Raw genomic sequence first — 23,824 nt, 5'->3', positions numbered from 1 at the left:
TCCCGGTGTCCCACATGGTCCCTTGTGGCTGCCAGGAGCTATTTCTGAGCAGATAGCCAGGAGTAACCCCTGAGCACTGCCGGGTGTGGCTCAACCCCCCCCCCAAAAAAAAACAAAAACAAAAACAAAAACAAAAAAAAATAAGTTGTCTAACCCCAACGACTTTCTTCATGGTCCCAGGAAAAGTCTTCATCATGGCAGTCTCAGTCAGGCTTCTATAGAGATGTTGGATTTTGCACAAATCCTATGTTGAAGTCAGAATCACCATTGGGTGGCGAGGTAGAGAAACCAGTCCTTAAAGTATATTGTTGCTGTTTCCAAATTGTCAAGATATCATAAGAACCCATCCTGGAGAAAGTCAGTGCCAGGGCAGCATTAGGGCCTTCCCTGGTATAAGTCTGATTCCTGGTGTGAACAGTTGATGACTGATTGAATGAAGCTACTATGACAAATGTTCAGGCAAACTAATTTTATATTGGAAATCTATGGTCTGATTAAAATGGTTAGAAATATGTCAGTATAATACAATGAAGTTAAAAAGAATTTGGGGGGCAGGGAAGTAGATGGGTAGGGAAGCAGCTCAAATAAACACAAGCCCTGCCTATGTGCGCCCTGATTTAGATTACTGGTACTTCATGGCATGGAACCATTGTTCCCTGGTGTCTATTCTTAAACCCCTACCCCTGGAAGAACATTGCTGAGTACACCCAACACCCATCTCAAAGAGATCTGCTGGGTGTGACCTCTGTAACACTGATAATTGAAACTGAACTTTACAATTTATTTAATAGCCCAAACAGGGCAAGCAAGTCAAGTAGAAACTAAGACAAGGACCAAAGTAAGCTGTTCAAATATTAACAAAGCACAACAACAATACAAGCAAACTTATTGAGAATTCAGAGGTACTTTATAGACATCCAATTTAATCCTTTCACTAACTTCATAAGAGTCTATCAAACTCATTTTATAGGTATCAAAGGTCAGTCACAGACTATGACTACAGTTACACAGGCTTAGAATCATGTCAATCTGCATGTGTTTAAATCAATGGTCCTCAAACTACGGCCCGTGGGCCACATATTGTATTTATTCCCATTTTGTTTCTTCACTTCTAAATAAGATATATGCAGTGTGCAATAGAAATTTGTTCATAATTTTTGTTTTTACTATAATCTGGCCCTCCAACAGTCTAAAGGACAGTGAACAGGCCCCCTGTTTAAAAAGTTTGAGGACCCCAAATTGAAAAACATATTTTCTCTGAAAAATTCTGTTCTCTTTGTAACATCAGAAAAATAGAATATAATCCCAAATTCATCCATGGGCAAACCTGAGAGATGTCAGGATCCCCCCACTCTCTCTAACAGCTACAGTGACCTTTCATAGACCTTTTGATGATCAATAAATCTTGTGGCAATCAATAAATCTTGATGTCATCCTTTTTTTTCACTATTAAATGTCTAACTTTCTTAAAAACTGTGAATTCAAGGGCTGGAGTGATAGCACAGCAGTTAGGGCACTTGCTTTGCATGTGGCCGACCTGGGTTCAACCCTCAGCAACCCATATAGTCCCCTAACCTGCCAGAGTGATTTCTGAATGCAGCACCAGGAGTAAACCCTGAGCACCTCCGGTGTGGTCCCCAAACAAACAAACAAACAAACAAACAAACAAAAAACAAAAATAAAAACTGTGACTGGGGCTGGAGAGATAGCATGGAGGTAAGGTGTTTGCCTTGCATGCAGAAGGACGGTGGCTCGAATCCTGGCATCCCATGTGGTTTCCTGAGCCTGTCAGAAGCGATTTCTGAGCGTAGATACGGGAGTAACCTCTGAGCACTGTTGGGTGTGACCCCCCAAAAAACCCTATGACTTTAGTACACCCTCTTTTTGAGGATTAATCCTAATAACTATCTTACGTTTTTTTTTTTAATAGTTGTTGATGTGTTAGCCTTGCTAGATAACATTGCCTTAAGTAAAATAAGAAACAGAATTTCAGACACTCAAGTAGGCCAGTTTCATGCCCTTTGCCTTATAAAAATGGTGATAATGATAGCATCTCAGCTTAATAAGCATTATGGTTCCAGGTATTGTTGCTGCATACTCTCTTTCTCAACTTATTAACTCATACAACACTTTGGTGACTATATTTATTATTCATCATAGTTTACAGATGAAATTATGTCTCAGGAAGATTAAGTAAATTTAAAAAAGAAGGAAAACAAAGATCTAATTATAACTTTTTGGCTCTCAACCAAGTACTGTTTTAGAATAAACACATATTCCTGCCACATAGCAGGTATTCAATAAGTAGCTATTGAATGGTTTAAGCACAATATTAGTCCAAAAGTACAGATGCAAGTCCCTAGCTGATATGTAATCCTTTGGATCTGTATACAAGATTCTAAGCCAATAAAAACATTTTCTTTGTATTAACTGAGGCAATTTACTGTAAAGGGCTGGGAAGATAACTATAGCATTATATTTATGCATAATTACTTAAGTCTCTTTGAGCTTCATAAATCTGTATCATTTGGCAGGTAAATGAAAGATTTCAACTGATGCCAAAACTTAGTTTGATACTTGATATGTAGCATAACCAAGAACAACAGTCTGCTTTAAAAAGCAATGGCTGACCAAACATAGCATGTTTTATTTAATTCTGTACTGACATGGCACTATATTATTTTTAGAACACTATAAAAGAAAGACACAGTACTGAAAAAAGAGCAAAAAGCTTTCCAAACATTAAAACACAACATAACTTTTATTTCAGTTAAAAAGAAAAACCCATTTATTTGAATTTTATCCTGAAGGTCTTCTGAGTTTGCATGAGTCTCCAAAGATTTTTGAGAGCAGATGGAACATTTTCATATTTTTATTTTTGTCAAAACAGACTGGACCAAGAGGATCTCCTAGTGTGAGAAGCTGTAAGTGAGTTCTCAGTGAAGCTGGGAGAACTGTGCACTTCTGAAACTACTTTGTTTTACTATTCAAAGAAAGAACACCAGCCGCTGTTGGTTTATGAGCCAGTCCCAGTTGAAATTCCCATCCAAAGCCATCTGTGTGGAATAAAATGAATGTAATATCTGGTTTCTCCCTCTAGGTTATCCAAAATCTGAATTTAGAGGGTAATGAGGCCAGTTGTATAGTGTGTGAATTTGAAATAAGATAATAGAGTACCACAAGAATATATTAAATACCACAATGGGAAGTGTCATAGAGGAAGAAAGAAAGTAATTTTGTCTGTTATGATTACAATGGTTAAAACAATTGAATAATGTTGATTGTTTCTTAAATAATGCTGACTATCTTTTAAATGCACATCTATAATAATAATTTTCTATATTCAGATTCTAGAATAAGAACTGATTTAAAAACTTAACAAAAAATATTTCCAAAACACCTTTCTGATATATTTCCTCAAACAACTTATCTATAGACTGTGATTAGTTTTCCAACTGAAATTTCTTCACTCATATTTAAGATAGTTTCACTAAATTACAAAATATGTTACGTGGCAAAATAAATGTTTTGGGTACTAGCAATTTCTAATGACAGAAAATAAAGTTTAGGATGTTATTGCATAGCTTTCAAAATTTACCTGTTATTCTTGAGAAATGTTAGTGTTACCTCTTAAATTTAGATTAAATCCTGAAATTATTTTTCTCTGATTGTAAAAAAAAAAGAAATTGGGGCCACATATTGTGCTCAGGGCTTACCCCATGCTCTGTGTTCAGGGGTCACTCAAGGCAAGTACTCTATCCCCTGCACTCTCTCTAGCCCATGTTCTTTTTAATTAGGAGGATTTTAAAACAAACTTGAATTTAAAAACCAATGTGATAAAGAATTTAGAAAACAAAGAATAACAACAGTAAAAATCAGAGAATATAATCAAACTACTGGCTCTTAAAATTTTTTCAATTAAGGAGTGATAACTCCCAGATGCCCCTTACTCGAAACAAGATCCAGGAAAATCAAAAGTTTTGAGACTGGAGGATGGGGTCAAGATGACAGAGAAACGTGCCCTATAAATCACATTTGGTTGTAAATTCAATAAAACAGAAACAAAAGGATTCCCTAAATGGTCCTATAGAGTCTGGCAATAAGTATTCTGAGAGGGTCCCCACCCTTTGAAAAGCAGTTGTATAGTAGGTAAGAGAATTACGTGGTTAAAGAGTTGAGGGGAGGAGCAAAGATATTTAAAGGAAGCACGGCCATTAAAGCAGGCAATAGTAGAAAATCTTGAGCGTAAAAGTGAGTTAAGTAAATTTTGTGGGTTGCAAAGGCACCCAAGCACACAAGGTCTTTCAGATTCCACCGACAGAAGATCTAGGCAGAAAGCTGGTTTAGTGTCCTACTCCCAAATTCTATGTCAAGGCAGGTAAGTCAAAAAACTAGAAGTTTCGAGTATGCATTGGTAAGCTGAAGGCCCAATTTCAAGGACTAAAGCAAACGGGTCACTTTCAACTCTATAAAAGGAGCCAGTACAGATGTACTGGACAACATAGGGCTCCTGATGGAAATGGAGAAAGTGAGTCTTAAACTGCTAGTCAGGCCTGCACAAAATTGGGTCCTAATCTCTAGCTCTCAGTGCATAAGAGACATAATTTAAAATCACTAAGAGCCGATGAAAATCAATGAATTAGGAGAATAGTTTATAAGGATCTCACAGTACCAAGCCAGATCTATAATCTCTTAGATGACAATTATAGAGTGACCATAGTGAGGCTGGCTGATGAGATGAAAGAAAGGATAATTTAGAGAACTCCAGAAAAAAAAATATATGTGTATGAGAGAGAAGACAAGAGAAAATGACAGGCAGAAGTCATAGATCATGAAGAGCATGATGGGTGATACTGGAAGGCCTCAATGGAAGACCTATGTAGCAGAGTGAAAGCAGTTGAGGAGCAAACCAATGAGCTAAAAGATAAATACAACATGATAAAGAATAGTAGATGACAAAAAATGTCAAAATAAATGAAAAACATATTAGAGAATTATAGAGTTAAAGAGGAACAATATAAAAATAATAGGAACCTCTGAGAAATAGGAAGATGAAATAGATGAAAAAACTATTGGTCAAAGAAATAACTGAGAATTTCCCAAAGTTTAAGACTGAGTGATGTAATCAGATTCAAATAGCTCAGAGTTCCATCTAAAATTAATCCAAAAGAAAAATTCCAAGACACACTGTAATTAAAAAAAAAAAAAGCTAACGAGATAAAAGCTAAGGAGAGAGACAGAAAATTGAAAACACCACCAAAGGACCAAGGGAAGAGTAAAAGAACATGTATGGAGCCTGTAGTTATTCCTATGGCAGTATACTTCAAGGGCGGAGAAACCCTGTATCTCTTAGGCCAAAGGAATTCCCTTTCTAATTTCTCCAATATGACTGTGCCTATGCAAGGAAAAAGAGAGAGAGTGGAGAGAGAGAAGAGAGAGGAGAGAGTGAGAGAAAGACAGAGAGAGGAACAAATTAACTTTATTTTGGTTTTGCTATTGTTGTTGTTTGTTGCTTGCTTTTTTTTCCCCTCGTGGGTTTCTTTTTTTGTTGTATGTGTGCTTTGTTTTTTATTTCAGGACCATGGTTAGTGTGTGGTTGGTGTCTTTATTGCTGTGGTGCTTTTCGAGTTGTTCGATTTTTTTTTTAAATTTTTTTTAGTATTGTTATGTTTCTCCCTTTTTCCCTTTCTTTTCGTAAAGTGATATTTATAGCCTCTAGAAGGACTCCTCCCATTTTTTACTTGTTTGATTTTTGCCCCATTTTATTTTATTTTTTTCTTCAAACAACCACATAATTTGAAACATCTTATTTCACCTCACAAATTGAGGGGGAAATAATGGAGCGTACCAAGACCAGACAGTTATATGAACATTAAGTAAAAATAAAAAGAATGATTAGACTTAAACACCAAATCCAAAGCCAAGACAACAGAATCGACACCCAATCTACAACATACTAGACACAGAGGTCCGGGACCACTTATACTAGCAACCTGGGTGGTAAAGGAGGGGGACATGGGATGCATGCTGGGAACAGGTTTGGAGGAAGGACAACATTGGTAGTGAGAATGCCCCTGATTCAATGTCACTATGTACCTAAAAAATTACTGTGAAAGATTTGTAATCCACTTTGGTCAAAATAAAAATAAAAAAAATGAATAAAATCACTCTCTAGAAAAAAAAAACTGAACACAGAAAGATCAAAGAAGAAATATACATATAAAGAATCTCCTATAAGATTCATAGCAGACCTATCAAAAGCTTCACAGGCCAGAAAACCATGAATAAGCAGAATGAAACAAACATTTTAACAAGAGTCCTCTATTCATAGAGCAATGACCTTCACAAATAAGCCAACAAATCACAGCTCTGAAGGCAGATTTTCAAGAAGCACTAACTGGTCTTCTTTAAGGCATCAGAGTGATAGTACAGTGGGGAGAATGCTTGCCTTGCATATGGCTGACCCAGGTTAGATCCCCAGAGACACGAGGCACAGCAAGAGTGATCCCTAAATTCAAAGGAAGGATGGTTTAATTACACAAGCCAATTGATGTAATATGCCATATCAATATAAGGAAATTTACAAATCATATGATAACAAATATTGAGAAAGCACTTGACAAGATCCAAAAATTAATTTATGATAAGAACTCTTTATAAAATGGGGGATAAAAGGAACTTTCTTTTTTTGTTTTTTGTTTTTGGGCCACACCGGCGGTGCTCAGGGGTTACTCCTGGCTGTCTGCTCAGAAATAGCTCCTGGCAGGCACGGGGGACCATATGGGACACCGGGATTCAAACCAACCACCTTTGGTCCTGGATCGGCTGCTTGCAAGGCAAACGCCACTGTGCTATCTCTCCGGGCCCGAAAGGAACTTTCTTAAATATATATAAAGTTAGTTAACACAAACCCATAATAGCTAACATCATACTTAGTGCTGAAAAAGTGAAAAATTTTCCTGTAAAGTCAGATACAAGGTAGAAATGCTAACTATCATCACTATTAGACAAAGAAAGAGATATTAAAGAGATAAGAGAAAAAATAAGACAAATCATTATTTGCAAATGACATCATCATTATATTTAGAAAACTCTAAAAATGCTAGCAAAAATGAAACCAAACAAAACCGCTACTACAAACTATAAACCTGGAAGGGTAAGTGGCAAGTTACAAAATTAACAAACAGAATTTCATGACATTTCTTTATGTAGAAGAGAAGAAAACAAATCCATTCACAAATGTGCCTCAAATTAAGTACCTGGGAATCAACTTTATAGAGGTAGTTAAAGAGGTATACAATGAAAACTATGCTTCTATTAGTAGAAGACAAACAGGAAAAGGCAAGACATTCATGAACTAGAAAGATTAATGTTGATAAAATAAATATTCCTATACAAAACACCACATAGATTCAATGAAGACCTCATACAAATTCCCATGGCAATTTTCAGGGACAAGGACCAAATGCTGTTAAAATTTATAAGCAGTAATAAAATCCTAAAGCTATTCTGAAAAAAAAAAATTAGAAGGGAGGCTTCCTTTCTCCTAAAAACTCTAGTAACAAAGACTATATGATACTTAAATAAAGGCGAATTGTCAGACCAATGGAATATAATTAAGAACCCACAGAAAGACCCTCCAGTATTTGTAGTTAATCTTAGTTTGAAAAAGGACCATAGGGCCAGACCAACAGCACTGCAAGTAGGGCATTTGCTGTGCATACAACCAATCCAGATTCTATCCCAGCATCCCATATCGTTCCCTGAGCACTGTCAGGAGTGATTTCTGAGCACAGAGGCAGGAGTAACCCGAGTGCCACTGGATGTGGTCCCACCCAAACACCCCTCAAAAAAAGAAAAAGGACTTAGAAATATGAAGTGGAACGAGGAAAGACACTTTAGCAAATGGTGCTGAAAAAATTGGCTAGTCACATGCAAAAAAGAAACTTATATTCACCCATATGCCATACACAGGTTAATTCAAATTAGACCTTAGTATTAGACCAGAATGTACAAAACTTGTAATGAAATTGACTTAAGAGGTATTTTCAATGACTCAATGCTATTAATCAAGTAAACAAAAGCAAAAATAAACAAATGATATTTCATCAAATTTAGAAATTTCTGCATTACAAAAGAAATGACTAGAATAAAAAGACACTGGAAAGACTGGATATGGGAAACAAGAAACCCCTATCCAACTGTTAGTGGGAATGCTATATCTGGTTTAGTCTCTATAAAAACATTATGGAGAAATCATAAAAAGTTAAGAATTTAGCTTTCATATGACTTAGCAATTCCTCTTTTTAGAATCTACCCCAGGGGCCCAAAATACCATTTTAAATGAATTCCTATGTTTATTGTAGTGCATTTTATAATAGGCAAGATATGGAAACAACCCAAGTGCCTAAGAACAAATGAGTAGATAATATAACTACAATTATACACATACATACCGATACACAAAATAGACTACTACTTAGTTATAAGATGAAATTATGCAATTTGCTGCTACACAGATGGGACTATAGGGATCAAGCTAAGTAGAGGCAGTCAAAAAGAGAGGAATAAATACAGAATGATGTCTCTTCTATGTGGAATATGAAAAAAACACAATAAAGGAATAATAAAAGGGTAATGGCAACATCATGAGAGTCAGATGAATTTAAAAGAGTTTACTATGAGGGTAGGATTGGGACCATGAGACATTGATATCCTCATCAATGTGTGATGATGAGTGTAGAGTTAGAAAATTGTATGCCTGAAACTTTATGATAATTATACTGTAAATTCAGAAACTGAGGTGGGAGTGATGAGTATTGGGTTCCAAGGTGTTAAAAATAATCCTGAAAAGGGTGCCTTAACATCAGTGCCTGAAGTTTCAAAATCATCAATCAAGTTTTTCAATGTTATTTTCTAGTATAGTATTTCATTCTTCTGGTATTGTCTGGTATTGTCTACAACAGTTCATGTCCAACAGATAAACTATTTTCGCTATAAATATATATTTATATATAAGGGCAATAGAAGATAGTAAATAGATATAGAAAGTTTACATGCTATGAATAAGATTAAACCTCTATTATTCTCTCTCTTGAGACCTTAGGTTATCATCAAAGAAAATATGAGAATGAATGCCTGTTTTATTCCAGAGTGAAATTTGGTTCTTAATTTTTATTTTTGTCACTGTTCTAAGAAAGTCCAGATGTAGTCTTTATTCTGTCTCTTTCCACTTTCTAATGTATGACATATACAGGAATGTTTGCAGATCAATTTCCTTCAACTCAACATATACACAAGCTTACTTGCATTTTAAAGTTATCCTTTGGAAACAAAATTTTCACACTGTATGGTGATTTTTCTCTTTCAATAAAACTAAAACAGAATTGAAACAATAAACTGGTATGGAAAAATAAATGTGTTGAATATTTTTATTTAATTTTGTTTAAAATATTAAAACCATCTAGTATATGATGACTATAGAAAAACTCAGCCTGCTAAGAGTTTTTAGGAATAATGTAACATATGAGCACAAACACTCTTTTGAATAAAAAAAAGGCCTCCCAGTAATATAGTCATTTTTTTTATAAACTGCATCCCTAAATGTGAGGTCTGGAGAACACACTGAAGTAAATATTATGCATAAAATGAAACAAAGTTCTATGAATGTTATGTTCTTCAAGTATAAACAGATTTTCATTATCTGACATAGTTCTAAAACTCAATAATTCTATCACTTCTTTAAAAAGAGGGAGGAAAAAAAAGAATTTTCTTCCCGAATGGTAATAATACCAGTGATAATGGTATTATCAAAGAGGAAAGAAGGAAATCAGAGCATAAAACACAATTCTACAAGTCTTCTAGGTAGTCAATTATTCAGATATGAATTTATTTGATCTTACAGATTTATTTTTTGGGGTTTTGGGCTACACTCAGCAGCACTCAGGGGTTACTCCTGGCTCTGTGCTCAGAAATTGCTCCTGGCAGGCTCAGGGAACTATATGGGTTAACATGGGTTGAACCCGGGTCAGCCACAAGTAAGGCAAATGCTTAAACTACTGTGCTATTGCTCTGGCCCTTATAGCTTTAAGATAAGACTAGCAATTTAGAATTTAGACATTAAAAACTAGAATTTAGCAATTCTAAATAAAGGAAACTTTGCCTTCTCTGCTCACTCTTACTCTTGAGATTTTTAGCAACATCTAAGCCTTTTTTGGTTGTCACACATTGAGGTGGGTGATGCTACTGATGGATCTATCTGCTAAGGATCCTTCAAGGTTTCAAAACAAATTATCTATCCAAATGTCAAAATGCTTTGTCCCAGAAACCCTGCACTAGAAGAACAGATGTCAGGTGGGCCTAAAATCTGGGTTTACAGTAGAGGTGGTGCAGATGATGAGGCAAATCAAGACTCTTCATTAATTTATCCTTAAAAGTAAGCATAAAAAAATTACATGGAGGGTGTTAGTTCTTTGCACTTTGATCAGATAAGCACAAAATCAGATTCTCCAAACAATTCAAGTTCAAGTAGTTGTAACTCTTCATGCCACCTAATATTCAAATGGAAAATCTTCTCACATATAGAATCTTCATTCCAGATTAGAACACCAGTTGCCAATGCTTTTATGGGAATGTAAAAGCCAAGGAAGGTTTCCCTCTGACAGGATCACTGCAATGTGATTTCTGTACTGTGTGGCTCTCTTTGGAGTGTAAGTTATAACCTTATTCTGTAAGGAACTTACTACATAGCTTTGGCTCAGGTAGGTATCTTTGAAAAAAAAAATCGACTTTATGAAGTGCATTTCTATGAAAAGGCACAGCTTTCCTTTTTCGTAATTTATTTTCTCTGCCTTTCCAAAGTTTTTAGGTACACATAATACATATTTCTTTATAATTATTCTCTATTTCATGTGAGTTTTATCTCACTAGATACTCGATATGAGTAAGATATGTATTTTGGGATGTCAGGGATCATACCTGGGTCAGTTGCGTGCAATGCAAGCACCCTACCCACTGTATTACAGTGCTTAAGTTCAAGGCACGGGTTTTTTAAGGAGGAGTTACATTTACTCTTTTTTCTATAAGTAATCAAATGAAAAAAAAATCCTGCGTTTTGAAATCTCTTAGTAATAGTACAATGATGTGTAGAACTTGATGGATTCTAGTTATATAGTGCCTATATGCAAAAGTAAAAAAGTATTAATTTAATTTTACTTGCTATTTTTGTTAAATGCTTTGAACAGGTTTTTGTTTTGTTTTGTTTTTGGGTCGCATCCACAGCGCTCAGGGGTTACTCTTGGCTCTACGCTCAGAAATCATTCCTGGCAGGCTCGGGGGACCCGGAATTCGAACCACCATCCTTTGCATGGAAGGCAAACGCCCTACCTCCATATCATCTCTCCTGCCCCGATACATTTCTCTTTTGAGCATCATTACACTTTTCTATTTTTCTTTTCTTTTTTCTTTTTTTTTTTTTTTGAGGGTCACACCCAGCAGCACTCAGGTTACTCCTGGCTCTACGCTCAGAAATCTCTCCTGGTAGGCTGGGGGGACCATATGGGATGCCGGGATTCGAACCACCATTCTTTTGCATGGAAGGCAAATGCCCTACATTCATGCTATTTCTCCAGCCCTGAACAGGTATTTTAAACAACACGAGGAGTTGGATACAATGAAGATATATTCAACTGCTATTTGCAGCAATTATTAACAATTCAGCCCAAATAGAATTTTACCCCCTTATATTTTATAATAATTTTTCACAAAACAACTCATTCCAAAATATTAGAAAAAAGTATACCTGAGCCATAATAAAGCAAATATAATTGTTTTCTCTCTCACTCTCTCTTAGGAAATTTCCAGTCTAATGTGACTAAAAGTGTATTTCCCATTTGAAAATGCTCTATCATCTTACCTGGGATGAAAAAGTACACACTAGGAAGTCTGCTTGGGAGAGAAAGTGTATATCAAGGATCACTCCCCGAAGTGAGTTTTCTGTGTATCGATTATGTAGTCCCGCTGACCAAGAGATCGAATTATCACTGATAAACTCATAATTGGGATACCTGAGAAAAGAAATAAATGTATACACAGTCACTGGAATGACACTATACTATCAGCAAAGTAATATTCTATGATTGACAGGCAGACCAGCTCCTTTGACTAAGAGCTCCTCTCCTTTTGTGTGGGGCTCACAAAAGGTACTCAGGAAGTCTGGGAGCCCCCCTCACTGCAATTTCTGGCTGTGCACTGCAATTCAAGGTTGATGAGTTCCTCTCTAAGAGTAAGGGAAATTTTAATTATGATATTGAATAAAGTAGTTGGTGAACTATCTTTGAAACTACCAAAGGAGTAGAAATTATTCTGGAACACTTATGTGTATGCATAGAAAGCACCCATATATGCCATCAAAATGTCCTTCCTCAGAGCCAAATATGTATTTTTCAATTTGTTAAAATTACTTGATCTAAATACTATAGTTTACAAAGCTGTTCATATTACAGTTTTCTTCCACAGTTACATGTTTTACATGATTAAGTTTCAATAACAGTGTACAACACCTGTCACCAGTGTACATCTCGTGCCACCAATGTCCATATTTTTCTTCCTATCCTTACCCAGGCCCTCCCCTGTCTACGTCTGTAGCAAATATTTTTCTTCTCTCACTATTCCTTTTTTTCCCATTAGATACATGATTTGCAATATTGTCACTGAAGGGGTATCATGCTTATCACTTTATCTCCTTTCAGCACTCAGTTCTTGTCCAGAGTTATCATTTCCAACTGTCATTGTCACACGAGTCCTGTCTCTGCCCTAACTGCACTCTCTCGCAATTTGCAGCAAGCTTTCTGCCACACACTGGTCATCCTGGCCTTCATCTCTATTGTCTGTGGATATTGCCATCATACTACCTTTTCTTTTTCTTATATTCCATTAAATGAATGAGATTATTCTAAGTCTCTCCCTCTCCTTCTAAATCATTTCACCCAGACTAATAATCTCCATATCCATCCATGTATAAGCAAATTTCATGTCTTCATTTTTCCTAATAGCTATGTGGTATTTCACTGTGTAGATGGCACCACAGTTTCTTTATTTACTCATCTGTTCTCAGGCACTTGGACTATTTCCAGATTCTGGTTATTGTGAATAGTGCTATAATGAACATAGGAGTGCAGATGCCTTTTTTTGTGTTGTGTTTTTGGGCTCCTAAGTTATATTCCTATGAGTGGTATTGCTGGGTCACATGGTAGTTCAAATTTATAATATTTGGGAAGAATATACATATTGTTTTTCCAAAAGGCTGAACCAGTCAACATTTCTACCCACAGTGAATGAAAGTCTCTTTCTCCCTGCATCCATGCTAGCACAGGTTGTTTGTGTTCTTTATGGTGTGTGCCAATCTCTTTGGTGTGAGATGATATATCATTATTATTTTGATTTATATCTCACTGATGATTAATGATGTGGAAAACTTTTTAATATGCCTTTTGAGCCAAAGATATATTATAGGGATTTGCTTTGCATACCTACTAACACCAGATTCAAATTCTTGGTATCACATATAATCCCGCGCCCCCCCCAAGCACTACTGGGGGCATCCTGAGCACAGAACCAAAAATAGTTCCCCAAGCAATACTGAGTGTGATCCAATCTCTTTGCTACTCAAAAACTAAGAATCTAGGGGCTGAAGCAGTGGTGCTAAGCAGCAAGGCATCTCCCTTGAGCACGCTAGCCTAGGATGGACTGCCGTTCGATTCCCTGGCATCCCATATGGTCCCCCAAGCCAGAAGCGATTTCTAAGCACATAGCCAGGAATAACCCCTGAGCGTCACCAGGTGTGGCCCAAAAACCGAAAAAAAAAAAAAAAAAAAAAAAAGTAAGACTCTTTGGTCCAGTTGGTAGGTAAAATTCTTGGCATCGCAGGGCATAAGGAGTAATCCCTGAGCACAGAGCCAGGAATAAGACCTGAACAACACTGGGTGCAGTCCTAACACCCTTCCCCTATCACTCACATACAACAAATAAATGTCCATTCTCATTCATAATTGAGTAGAAAATATTAATAAGGAGTGGCTTCTAAGAGTTTTTCAAATCTGGTCACTGAGCGTTTCCTTTAGCATATAATCATGATGAAGCTTCATTTAAATTTTTAATTTAGAATCTATGATAATTTGTACTTTTGTAATTCTTATTTTCTTCTATGTGGTCATTTATTTTTAATTCAATAGAACTTAGGCAGTTATAAATTGTTAGATTTTTTTTAAGGTATTAATATACAAATTTACTGCACCCAATACCTCCAAATTGTCCACACCATTTACCACTGCCCACATGTCACCTTTGACGTAGTCTTTATTCTTGTCCTCCACTCCTCCCACTATTTGATAATTTGTTCTGTATTCCAATGCTAGAGGTTTGTCTTTGTTCAGTACTATTATCTTAGTTTTTTCTCTCTGTATTTCACATGAGTGACGGTATTCAGTCCTCCACCTGTCTAATTCCTCTTTAACATGATTCTTTCTGGTTCCATCCAAATTGAAGAGAAGATGACCTGTTCTCTTACAGTTGCATTGTATCCCATTATTTATATACATCACAACTTCTTAATCCATTCACCCTTTGTTGGACATTTTGGTTGTTTAGATATCCGGACTACTGAGCATAGGTGTGCATATATAGAGTTCATGGTTTTATATTTTTTGAGACAGATGCCAAGAAGTAGTTATTGAATTGTCTGAATTCTATTCTTATAAATATACTTATTTTGGGGGGGGGGCACATACGGTGGTGCTCAGGGGGTTACTACTGGTTCTGCACTCAGAAGTCACTCCTGGCAGGCTCGGGACCGTATGGGATGCCAGGAATCGAACCTGGGTCTGTCCAGGGTCAGCTGCATGCAAAGCAAATGCCCAATCGCTGTGCTGTCTCTCTGACTTCTCTTACTTTTTTGAGAGAACTCCATATTTCTTTCCATAGATATTGAGCCAGATGCTAGCCTCACCAATAGTGATTGAGGATCCTTTTCTCAATGCATGCTCTCCAACACTGGTTATTCATAGCATTTTTTAATATATGCAATTCTCATTGGCATGACATGGTATCTCCTTTTTTCATGTCTGCTAGCCATTCACATTATGTGGAGAAGTGTCTGTTCATCACTCTCTCATTTTTGGATAGGCTCTAACTTTATCCTTACAATGCCATCTTAACAATGGTAATAGAAAATCAATGTAATAAATTATGAAAATGAATTTACAAATATCTACTAGGTAACATTTTTGTACTCTTGGACTGAGATATGTGTTTAAATTTTAAAACACGTTGTCTTTAAAAAAAAGTCTATCATAATATATTTGTTCAAAGATAGACTCTCCTTTGAATTAGATTTTTTTAGTTTTTGGGTCATACCCAATGGCACTCAGGGGTTACTCCTGGCTCTGCACTTAGAAATTGCTCCTGGCAGACTTGGGGACCATATGGGATGCTGGGAATCAAACCCGGGTCCATCCAGAGTCGACCACATGCAAGGCAAATGCCCTACCATTGTTCCAGCCCCTCTGAATGAGTTTTAATTCAAAATTCACTCTACAATAATAAAGTATTAATAATAAATTAATATATTTATGTTATATTATATATTAATAATAAATAATACAATAAAAAGTATCTCAATACATGATGCAGATCTTCAGAGTTTAGCTGATAATTCTGGGAAGTAATAAGAATGAAGAATGTAAAATATTGAGAAGAGTACCTAAGTTCTAAATAGGCAATACTCACTGTGATTATTAAAACGTCTCAAAAACCTGGATTTATTCCTTACTTTAAATTCCAATTTGCTCAAATAGTGCACGACAGTAAGGATCTTAGCAACCCCTATTTCTTTTACATCTTAGCATTCCTATCTCTTTTACCTTAATTATTCTCAGTGGCTTTTATTAACATTGGATATAATATATATTTGCTATCTTCCGCCTATAAAGAGAAGCACTCATTTATTTTGTTAACTTGTTTATTCTTGTTTTTGGGCCACACCTGGTGACACTAAGGGATTACTTCTGGCTATGTGCTCAGAAATCGCTCCTGGCTTGGGGGACCATATGGGACGCTGGGGATTGAACCCAGGTCCCTTCTAGGTCAGCTCACGTAAAGTCAAACGCCCTACCACTGTGCTGTCACTCCGGCCCCTGCTTTAACTTTTTTTTCTTGCTTTGTTAATTTTTATTATTCTTAGCATTTAGAAGAAAATCCGGAATAAATCAATAAATATTTACTGAAAAATAATAGATCTATTTATAAACTGAATAACAGAAATAAATTTACTGCAGGTTCCCGAAAAATTTTAATTTTGTTTATTTTTTATGATAATGTTGATGACAAAAACTTAATCCTGGCTAGGATCATTGCCTGTGTGGATTCTGCAAGTTTTCCTCATATTTCCATGAGGTTCCTTCAAATAGTTTGGTTTCCTTTCTGTCTTTTTTTCTATTTGTTTTTAAGAGCTCAGGAACTAGTCCTGGCTCAGTGCTTAAAGGTCTTGTCTGGTGGTCAAAGAGTCAGAGCCTACTGGAGACTGAACCCACAGCTCCTATAAGCAAGTACTACACAGGACTGTAAAGCTACAGAATCTCCCTGAACCTTGGTGATGCTCTTATGACCAGAAATAAGCTAAAGGTTCTTAATTTTTGTTTATATCAATAAGTCTATGGGAAAAAATGGTTTTGTTACACACATTTTGCCTAAATCTATTGATAATGTTAAGTGAATGTACAAATCAGTTTCTCTTAAAATTGAATCCAGGCCTTATTTTTCTTCACACTCTCTTCACAGAATGGTGTGTGAATAAATACATGAATAAGTGAGTGCTACCTACATTTGGAGCTTTTATCCTAATTCCCTAATAACTGCTTCAGATTTCTCTTCGGATTGCATAGCCCCTAAGGAGTTTTTTGACACTGCCTCTAATAATGACTGTGAAGGCAAAGCAAAGTCTCTGAGCACTGTTTCAGACTAGTATTCACTGTTCAGATCTATTTGGCCTCATTATTTTTGACATTTTGCTCTCCTCAGCTCTGAATCAGGGAGATGAAGAAAATGTCACATTCATTCTAAAAAGAAAACAGCCCCCCAAAACTTAATGCTATTCCTCTGAAGCTGCATACCACGGCAGGGGTAGAAATAAATACAAAAAGGCTGATGAGGTGGAATTGTTAAAATACACCAGTACAAGTTTATGTTTGATAAAGGCTAACTTTGTCAGTACAATTTAGTTTCTCAGTGAAACAAACGAGTAATCCTTTTACTGAGGAATGACATTAATATTAATTCCCTTCCTAACTTAAAGTGGCCTTCCTGGAATCAAAATTCCAGGAAGGTCAGGTCACCAAAATTCCAAGACATCTAGACATTGCAAAAGAAGAAGACCTCTTGAGAGTGGTAAACTCAAAAAACAAACAAACAAACAAACAAACAAGGTGGCAATGAGATATTATCTTACGCCACTGAGGATGGTACATATAAAAAATATTGGGAACAATTTATGTTGGCGAGATGTACCGCAAAGGAACTCTTATTCACTGCTACTGAGAATGCTATTTGGCCCAATCACTATGGAAACAGGATAGAGGGTCCCCAGTAAATTCAGAATAAAGCTGCCATATGACCCAGAAATCCTATTATGGGTATCTATACCCAGAACAAAAAAACATCCAAAAATTATGCACACCTCTATTTATCACAGCACTCAGTACAATAGTTGAAGAGTTGGAATTAACCTAGATGTCCAACAACAGATGAGTGGATCATGATGATGTTGTACATATAAACAATGGAAAATTACACAAATGTAAGGAATGATGATATCATACAATTTGCTGCAACATGGATAAAACTGGAAAATATTGTTAAATGAAGTAAGCCGGAAGAAAGATAAATACAAGATGATATCACTTACAGGTGTACTGAGAATAACTGCATGAAGGAATGCAATGATTTAAATGGGCGTTGCGGAAGACACTCAGCAGCAGGGTATAGTGAGGAAAAGGAAAGAAATCGAGTGGAAGAGGAGAAAGACAAATGTGAAGTAACGGGGGGGGGGGGGCGCGAGGGGGGGGAACGGACAGGGGCCAAAGTAATGCAAGCGCATTCTGGTGGCATTAAGAAAGGACAGAAGTAATTATCTAAGCCAGAATCAACAACAATGAAATCATGAGGGGCCAGAGTGATAGCACAGTGGTAGTGTGTTTGCCTTGCATGCAGCAGATCCAGCATGAACCTGGTTGGATCCCCGGCATCCCCTATGGTCTTCCTAAGCCAGGAGCAATTTCTGAGTGCAGAGCCAAGAGTAACCCCTGAGTGTCACCGGGCATGGCCCAACCCCCCCCCCCCAAAAAAAAAGAAACACAAAAGAAATCATGAGACCCAAATTTTAATAAACTTAAAAGGTACCTATTGTATTGTTATGACAGCAGGCTGGGCGGGGAAGATGTGGTATAGAATGAAGTCTGGGACCACTGATGAAGGGAAGTTGACACTGGTGGTGGGATTGATTATAAAACACTGTATATCTAAAGACCACTTAAATTTTATTTTAATTTAGGGGCCGGAGTAATAACACTGCAGGAGGACCTTTGCCTTAGACGTGGCCAACCTGGTACAAATCCGGGTTCGATTCTCGGCATCCCATATGGTTTCCCTGAGCCTGCCAGGAGCAATTTCTGAGTGCAGAGCCAGGAGTCTCCCAAGTGTGGGACCCCGAAAATTTTAATTTAAAACACTCTGATTTATAAAGATAAAGATAATCACCACTAAGATAATCAGTTGCTCCCCAAAAGAATATTATAGTTTAGGTAATTCTTCATTTTTTCTAAAATAAAAAGTGTTAAAACAAAACTAAGGTGAATAATGGAAGAGGGAAATTTTGCAATTCCAATAACAGAACTTTCTGCTCAGACATGTTTGTATCTTGTCTTTGACCTATAAGTATATTAGGAGAGGAATTCCTCTCCTGTGAGGTTGCAGGAACTGGCAATAATAAAATAAGGTTTTTTTTTCCCCTTCCAGCTTCAAACATGTAATTTGATATTGCCCACAAAGAACTACCTTGAAGTTATAAATTAACACCAAATTTTATTTTTGATGTCTTTCTCCTGAGAAAAATAATACTCACGATTTCAGAGTTAGTGCACAACTTCTTAAGAACACTTACACTGGGCCGGAGAGATAGCATGGAGGTAAGGCGTTTGCCTTTCATGTAGGAGGTCATCGGTTCAAATCCCGGCACCCCATATGGTCCCCTGTGCCTGCCAGGAGCAATTTCTGAGCCTGGAGCCAGAAATAACCCCTGAGCACTGCCGGGTGTGACCCAAAAACCACAAAAAAAAAAAAAAAAAAAAAAAAAAAAAGAACACTTACACTGTAATTACATGTCCCATATATACTGCCTACCAGTTGAATACTCCCTGGGATAGTCTCCTATTATCACTTATTTCTCTTTATATTACCACTATTCACTGATTCTTATTTCGCAGGACAAACAGTAAGTTTTTTGCCTTGATTTATTTAATGAATTGAATTGCATTTTTGATATGTATCATATGTATACACTTAATCTGGGTGATTCTTTCCCCCTATCCTCTTCATTACTGATGCAGTGCACCAACCATGACTGTCAGTTATTATAATGCTGAAATATCATGGATTCCAATAAAGCATTCTATTTCAACCTAAAAAAACATGAGGTTCAACACTAAACAGCAAAGCATCAAGTACCCATTGTCCCAAAGAAGCATCCCATAAAAATGATTTTGATCCTTTTATTAAAGAGTAAGTTCCTACAAAAAAGATTCTCTGGGTGAATCCTATGCATCATTTCAATTTAATTCTCCCTTCCCCTTCCCTCCTGTCTCATTTTTTGGGTCCATATCTGGCAGTGCTCAGGGCTTAATCCTGGTTTTCTACTGAGAGATCTCCCCTAAAGGGAGTCAGGGGATCAAACCTTGGTTGGTTGTGTGCAAGGCAAGTGAACTTGCTGTGCTGTCTCCCCAGCCCTAATTATTCATCTTTTTACTCTTGAAGTGGAAAAATGACTTCAGATATTACACATCTTAGTAGATTAATTTGTATTAACCCCAGTAACAATGATGGAGTTTATGATTTACTCAGGTATCAAAACCAGCACTGGAAGGTCTAAAACAGTTAATTCAGAGCTGTAAAATGTTCATGTATAACAGTGGAATAAAATAATATTCCTATATTTTAATTCCTGAGAAAAACTCCAAAATGTCTTTGAAAATTAGAAGTAAAAGATTTACTAACAGGAAAAGATGTACATAGAATGTCATAACTAGATTGATAAAAAGAATATGGACGACCATGGAGCGGAGTCACTACTAGGTGCTGAGCACAAAAAGTGAATTCAAATATTCCTACATTCCAAACAGATCAAGGCTTCTGAAAGTTTTCCACTTGTAACCCTTTTACAGAGATATTCAACACAAGCATGGGTTGCCAGAAACTTGTAATCATTACTCATTTGACTTTAAGATTTAGTTACTGTGCATTCAGAAACCTTCTACTGCTGTCATTATTATTATTTTTTTGCAACCTCCACATTCATTAATGTAACTACAGGAGGTAGCCAGCCAGTTTAAGGAGCTGGTAATAGGTAATACTGTTACATGAACTAGAGTGTTGAAAGATGTTTTCTTTTCTTTTGTTCCTTTCAATGTCTTTTCTGCAGTACTCTAGGGATCATATGCAATGCTGCAGATGAAACCAGGATTGGTTGCATGTAAGTTAAGCACATTAACCTCTAGAAATATAACTTAAGAAAAAAATGTAACTTTTGGCAAAAAAGTGAAACATTAGGAATAACCCAACTGTCCTAACAATATTAAAAAATAGAATAGGATAATATTAGGTCAAATAAACAATGGTGTATCCAAATGTGGATATGTAGTCATTCAAAACAGATATTTACAATGAATATTTTCAGTGACTGGGAAAATAGAGATATTGTTGTATTAAGAAAAAAAGGAGTTCAGGGTGCTAGAGCAATAGTACAGCCAGTATAGTGCTTGCCTTGCATATGGCTGACCTGGGTTTGAGCCCCAGCATCCCAAATGGCCCCCCAAGTACTGCCAGGAGTAATACATGAGTGCAGAACCAGGAGTAATCCCTGAGCAGTACTGTGTATGACTCTTCCAAAAAAGGTCATATTATATAAAATGAGCTATTAAAATGTGTAATTACATAAATGACTGGGGACTGAGACAATATTGTTGACATTAATAGGGTTGCAAGTTAATATTTTTCCTTTATTCACATACTTAGATTCCTCCATATTTTCTAATTAACATGATAACGTAAAAAATAAAATAAGGGGCCCGGAGAGATAGCACAGTGGCGTTTGCCTTGCAAGCAGCTGATCCAGGACCAAAGGTGGTTGGTTCGAATCCCGGTGTCCCATATGGTCCCCTGTGCCTGCCAGGAGCTATTTCTGAGCAGACAGCCAGGAGTAACCCATGAGCACTGCCGGGTGTGGCCCAAAAACCAAAAAAAAAAAAAAAAAAAAAAAAAAAAAGAGCTTGTGATACATTGAGGAAAACTTGTGATATATTCAGAGATAAATTAATGAACACATTAAAAATAATATTTACAATTTTGCAACCAAGCTACCAATTCAGTATGGTACTTTACGTTTTTAATTTATTGTTTGGTTTAGGACCATACCACCTGTGTGTGCTCTATACTTATTCATGGGTCTGTGCTTAGGAATAATCCTAGCAGTAGCAGGGAACTATATGTGGTGCTGAGAATTTAACACGGTCGGCCATGTGAAAGGCAAGCCTCTTAATTGCTAACCTGTATCTTGGACCTTAAAAATATGGTATTTTAAAATGGGAACTGTGAGGGTGGATGTGGGTGTACCTATTTAAGACCCTAGACCCACCCATTTCGGGGAGGGGTCTTGGAAACCGGATAGTAGGTGTAACTTTACCTGCAAGCCCCTCCCATTCCTGGGAGGGGTCTGGGAAAAGGTAGATAAGGCATGGACCAAGGGAATTCGGCCCCTTTTGGCTCTTTGCCCGTTCTGCGCTGCTGGGCGCTCTGGCTTCTGGGTTTCTGTGTTCTGGTCTTTGACCACCAGCATGGAGCCCAAAGGGAAGATGGCTGAAAGGAGTTTAGATGCAGGGCCAAGAATAACTAGTGCTTAAAAGGTTATGAGATAGGCCACACTCATGTGGTGAATAGGGCATGAATAAAGTTAATGCTTCCTGAAGCCTGCATGTGAGTGAGTCTTGATTACGCCGATTACCTGGGCCTGAAATCCGCCAGCTGAATGGGGAAAAAAGCCACGTGGCTGGGGCCTAAGCACAAAGGCCTCCATCCATCGCCATCCAGCCCCATCGTTAATTATTTTATGCAACATCTGGCGCCACTCTTTTACAATTGCTTAGTTATTCTTTTTACAATTAAAAATATATATATATTATTTATTTCTGTACATTATTATTGTTTATTGTTTCTTTACAAAAAAAAGGGGGAATTGTAGCATATGAAAAAGTTTCCATAAGATGATTCTTGGAATTGTATATAAAAGTGTTTCCTTAGGATTGTTCTGTGACTTTTGCCCCACCTAACCCTTCCAGGTGGGGCGCTGTGGAGTTGGCAATAAATAGCTTGAGGGACAGGAGTGAGGGGTCCTTCTGTGAAAAGCTGCTGGCTGCAGGAGGATTCTCTGGCTCTCCTTGCCCGATCTTTTAAACCCTATCGTTCTTGTCTGTGTGGATTATTACTTGCTGCGGATAAATATTACCAAGGTCTTCCCCCGAAAGGGGACAAGGGGATGGGAAGTAATTTCTCATTCTGGGGACTGTTCTTGGATTCACAAATACCCAGCCAAGATAACGGCGAAGATATCTTGCAGGTGGAGAAAAAAATGGAGACTAAGAATCAATTTTATTTTGTTTCTATTTAATAGGTCTGATCAAAGTGGGAAATATATTTAATTTTTTCCTTCATAAACAAATGTTTATTTAGTCCCTAATTCTTAGTGTTAGATTATACTTTGTATTACCCAAGATTTTCCCAGGTTCTTTTCTATTTGTTTACTACTTGGTTTACAACAGAGAAATTCTTACATGCAAACCTGGGCAAGACTGGCTCAGGATAGCCTGAGCTATCATCTGTCCTTACTTCCTTTTCCTGCCCATCCCAGGTAACCTCAACAGCCTACCACAGAAGATAGACATAGAGAATCCAACTCATCAGAAGCCCAACTGAGGAGAAGCTGCTTTCAGAACCTGCTGCAGCTGGGTCAGCTCCAGAAAAATTAACTTCTTTCTAGGTTAATCTCTTGACCCTATTTGCATCGTCACTAGATTGCTGGTTAAACTGTGTGTTTCTACCTGTATAGATTTTAATAGCTATTCTTTTGATCTACGTCCCACTGCAAACAGATAATCATGTATACAACTCTGTTTAATATTAGTTTTCATAGTCTGGGGAAATGCATAATATTGTTAGAATCTTAATGGTTCTTGGCTATCTCAATGTTTCCCAATTGCTATGATGCTTGATTGTACAGATAATTTAGTAACTTATTCTCAAATTAAGAATGTCTGCAAAAATGTCCTAATGTTTTTGTCCATAGAAATCTATAGAAAGGAAACTTGGATACTATAGACTCTTATTACAGTGCCCATTATAGGAATGTTTTAACAAACTTATTTTCAAATTATGTACATCTGCGAAAATGTTCTGATGATTTTGTTTTGAAAAGTCTATGGAGGGGCTGGAGTGATAGCACAGCGGAAGG

The 23,824-nt window shown here is 36.9% G+C and overlaps 1 protein-coding gene across 2 annotated transcripts in view; it reads right to left on the bottom strand.

Moving 5' to 3' along the window:
* Positions 1–23,824, bottom strand: part of FUT8 (fucosyltransferase 8) — a 186,938-nt gene that overhangs the window by 4,258 nt on the left and 158,856 nt on the right. For both annotated transcript variants that reach the window (XM_049770382.1, XM_049770383.1), the window contains one exon: positions 11,915–12,065. In XM_049770382.1, coding sequence (XP_049626339.1) covers positions 11,915–12,065 — 151 coding nt within the window. The remainder of the gene's footprint in view (positions 1–11,914; positions 12,066–23,824) is intronic.

The sequence above is a fragment of the Suncus etruscus genome, chromosome 3 (assembly GCF_024139225.1).
Source record: "Suncus etruscus isolate mSunEtr1 chromosome 3, mSunEtr1.pri.cur, whole genome shotgun sequence".
Lineage (NCBI taxonomy): Eukaryota > Metazoa > Chordata > Mammalia > Eulipotyphla > Soricidae > Suncus > Suncus etruscus.
This window is presented reverse-complemented; position numbering and strand designations above follow the sequence as displayed.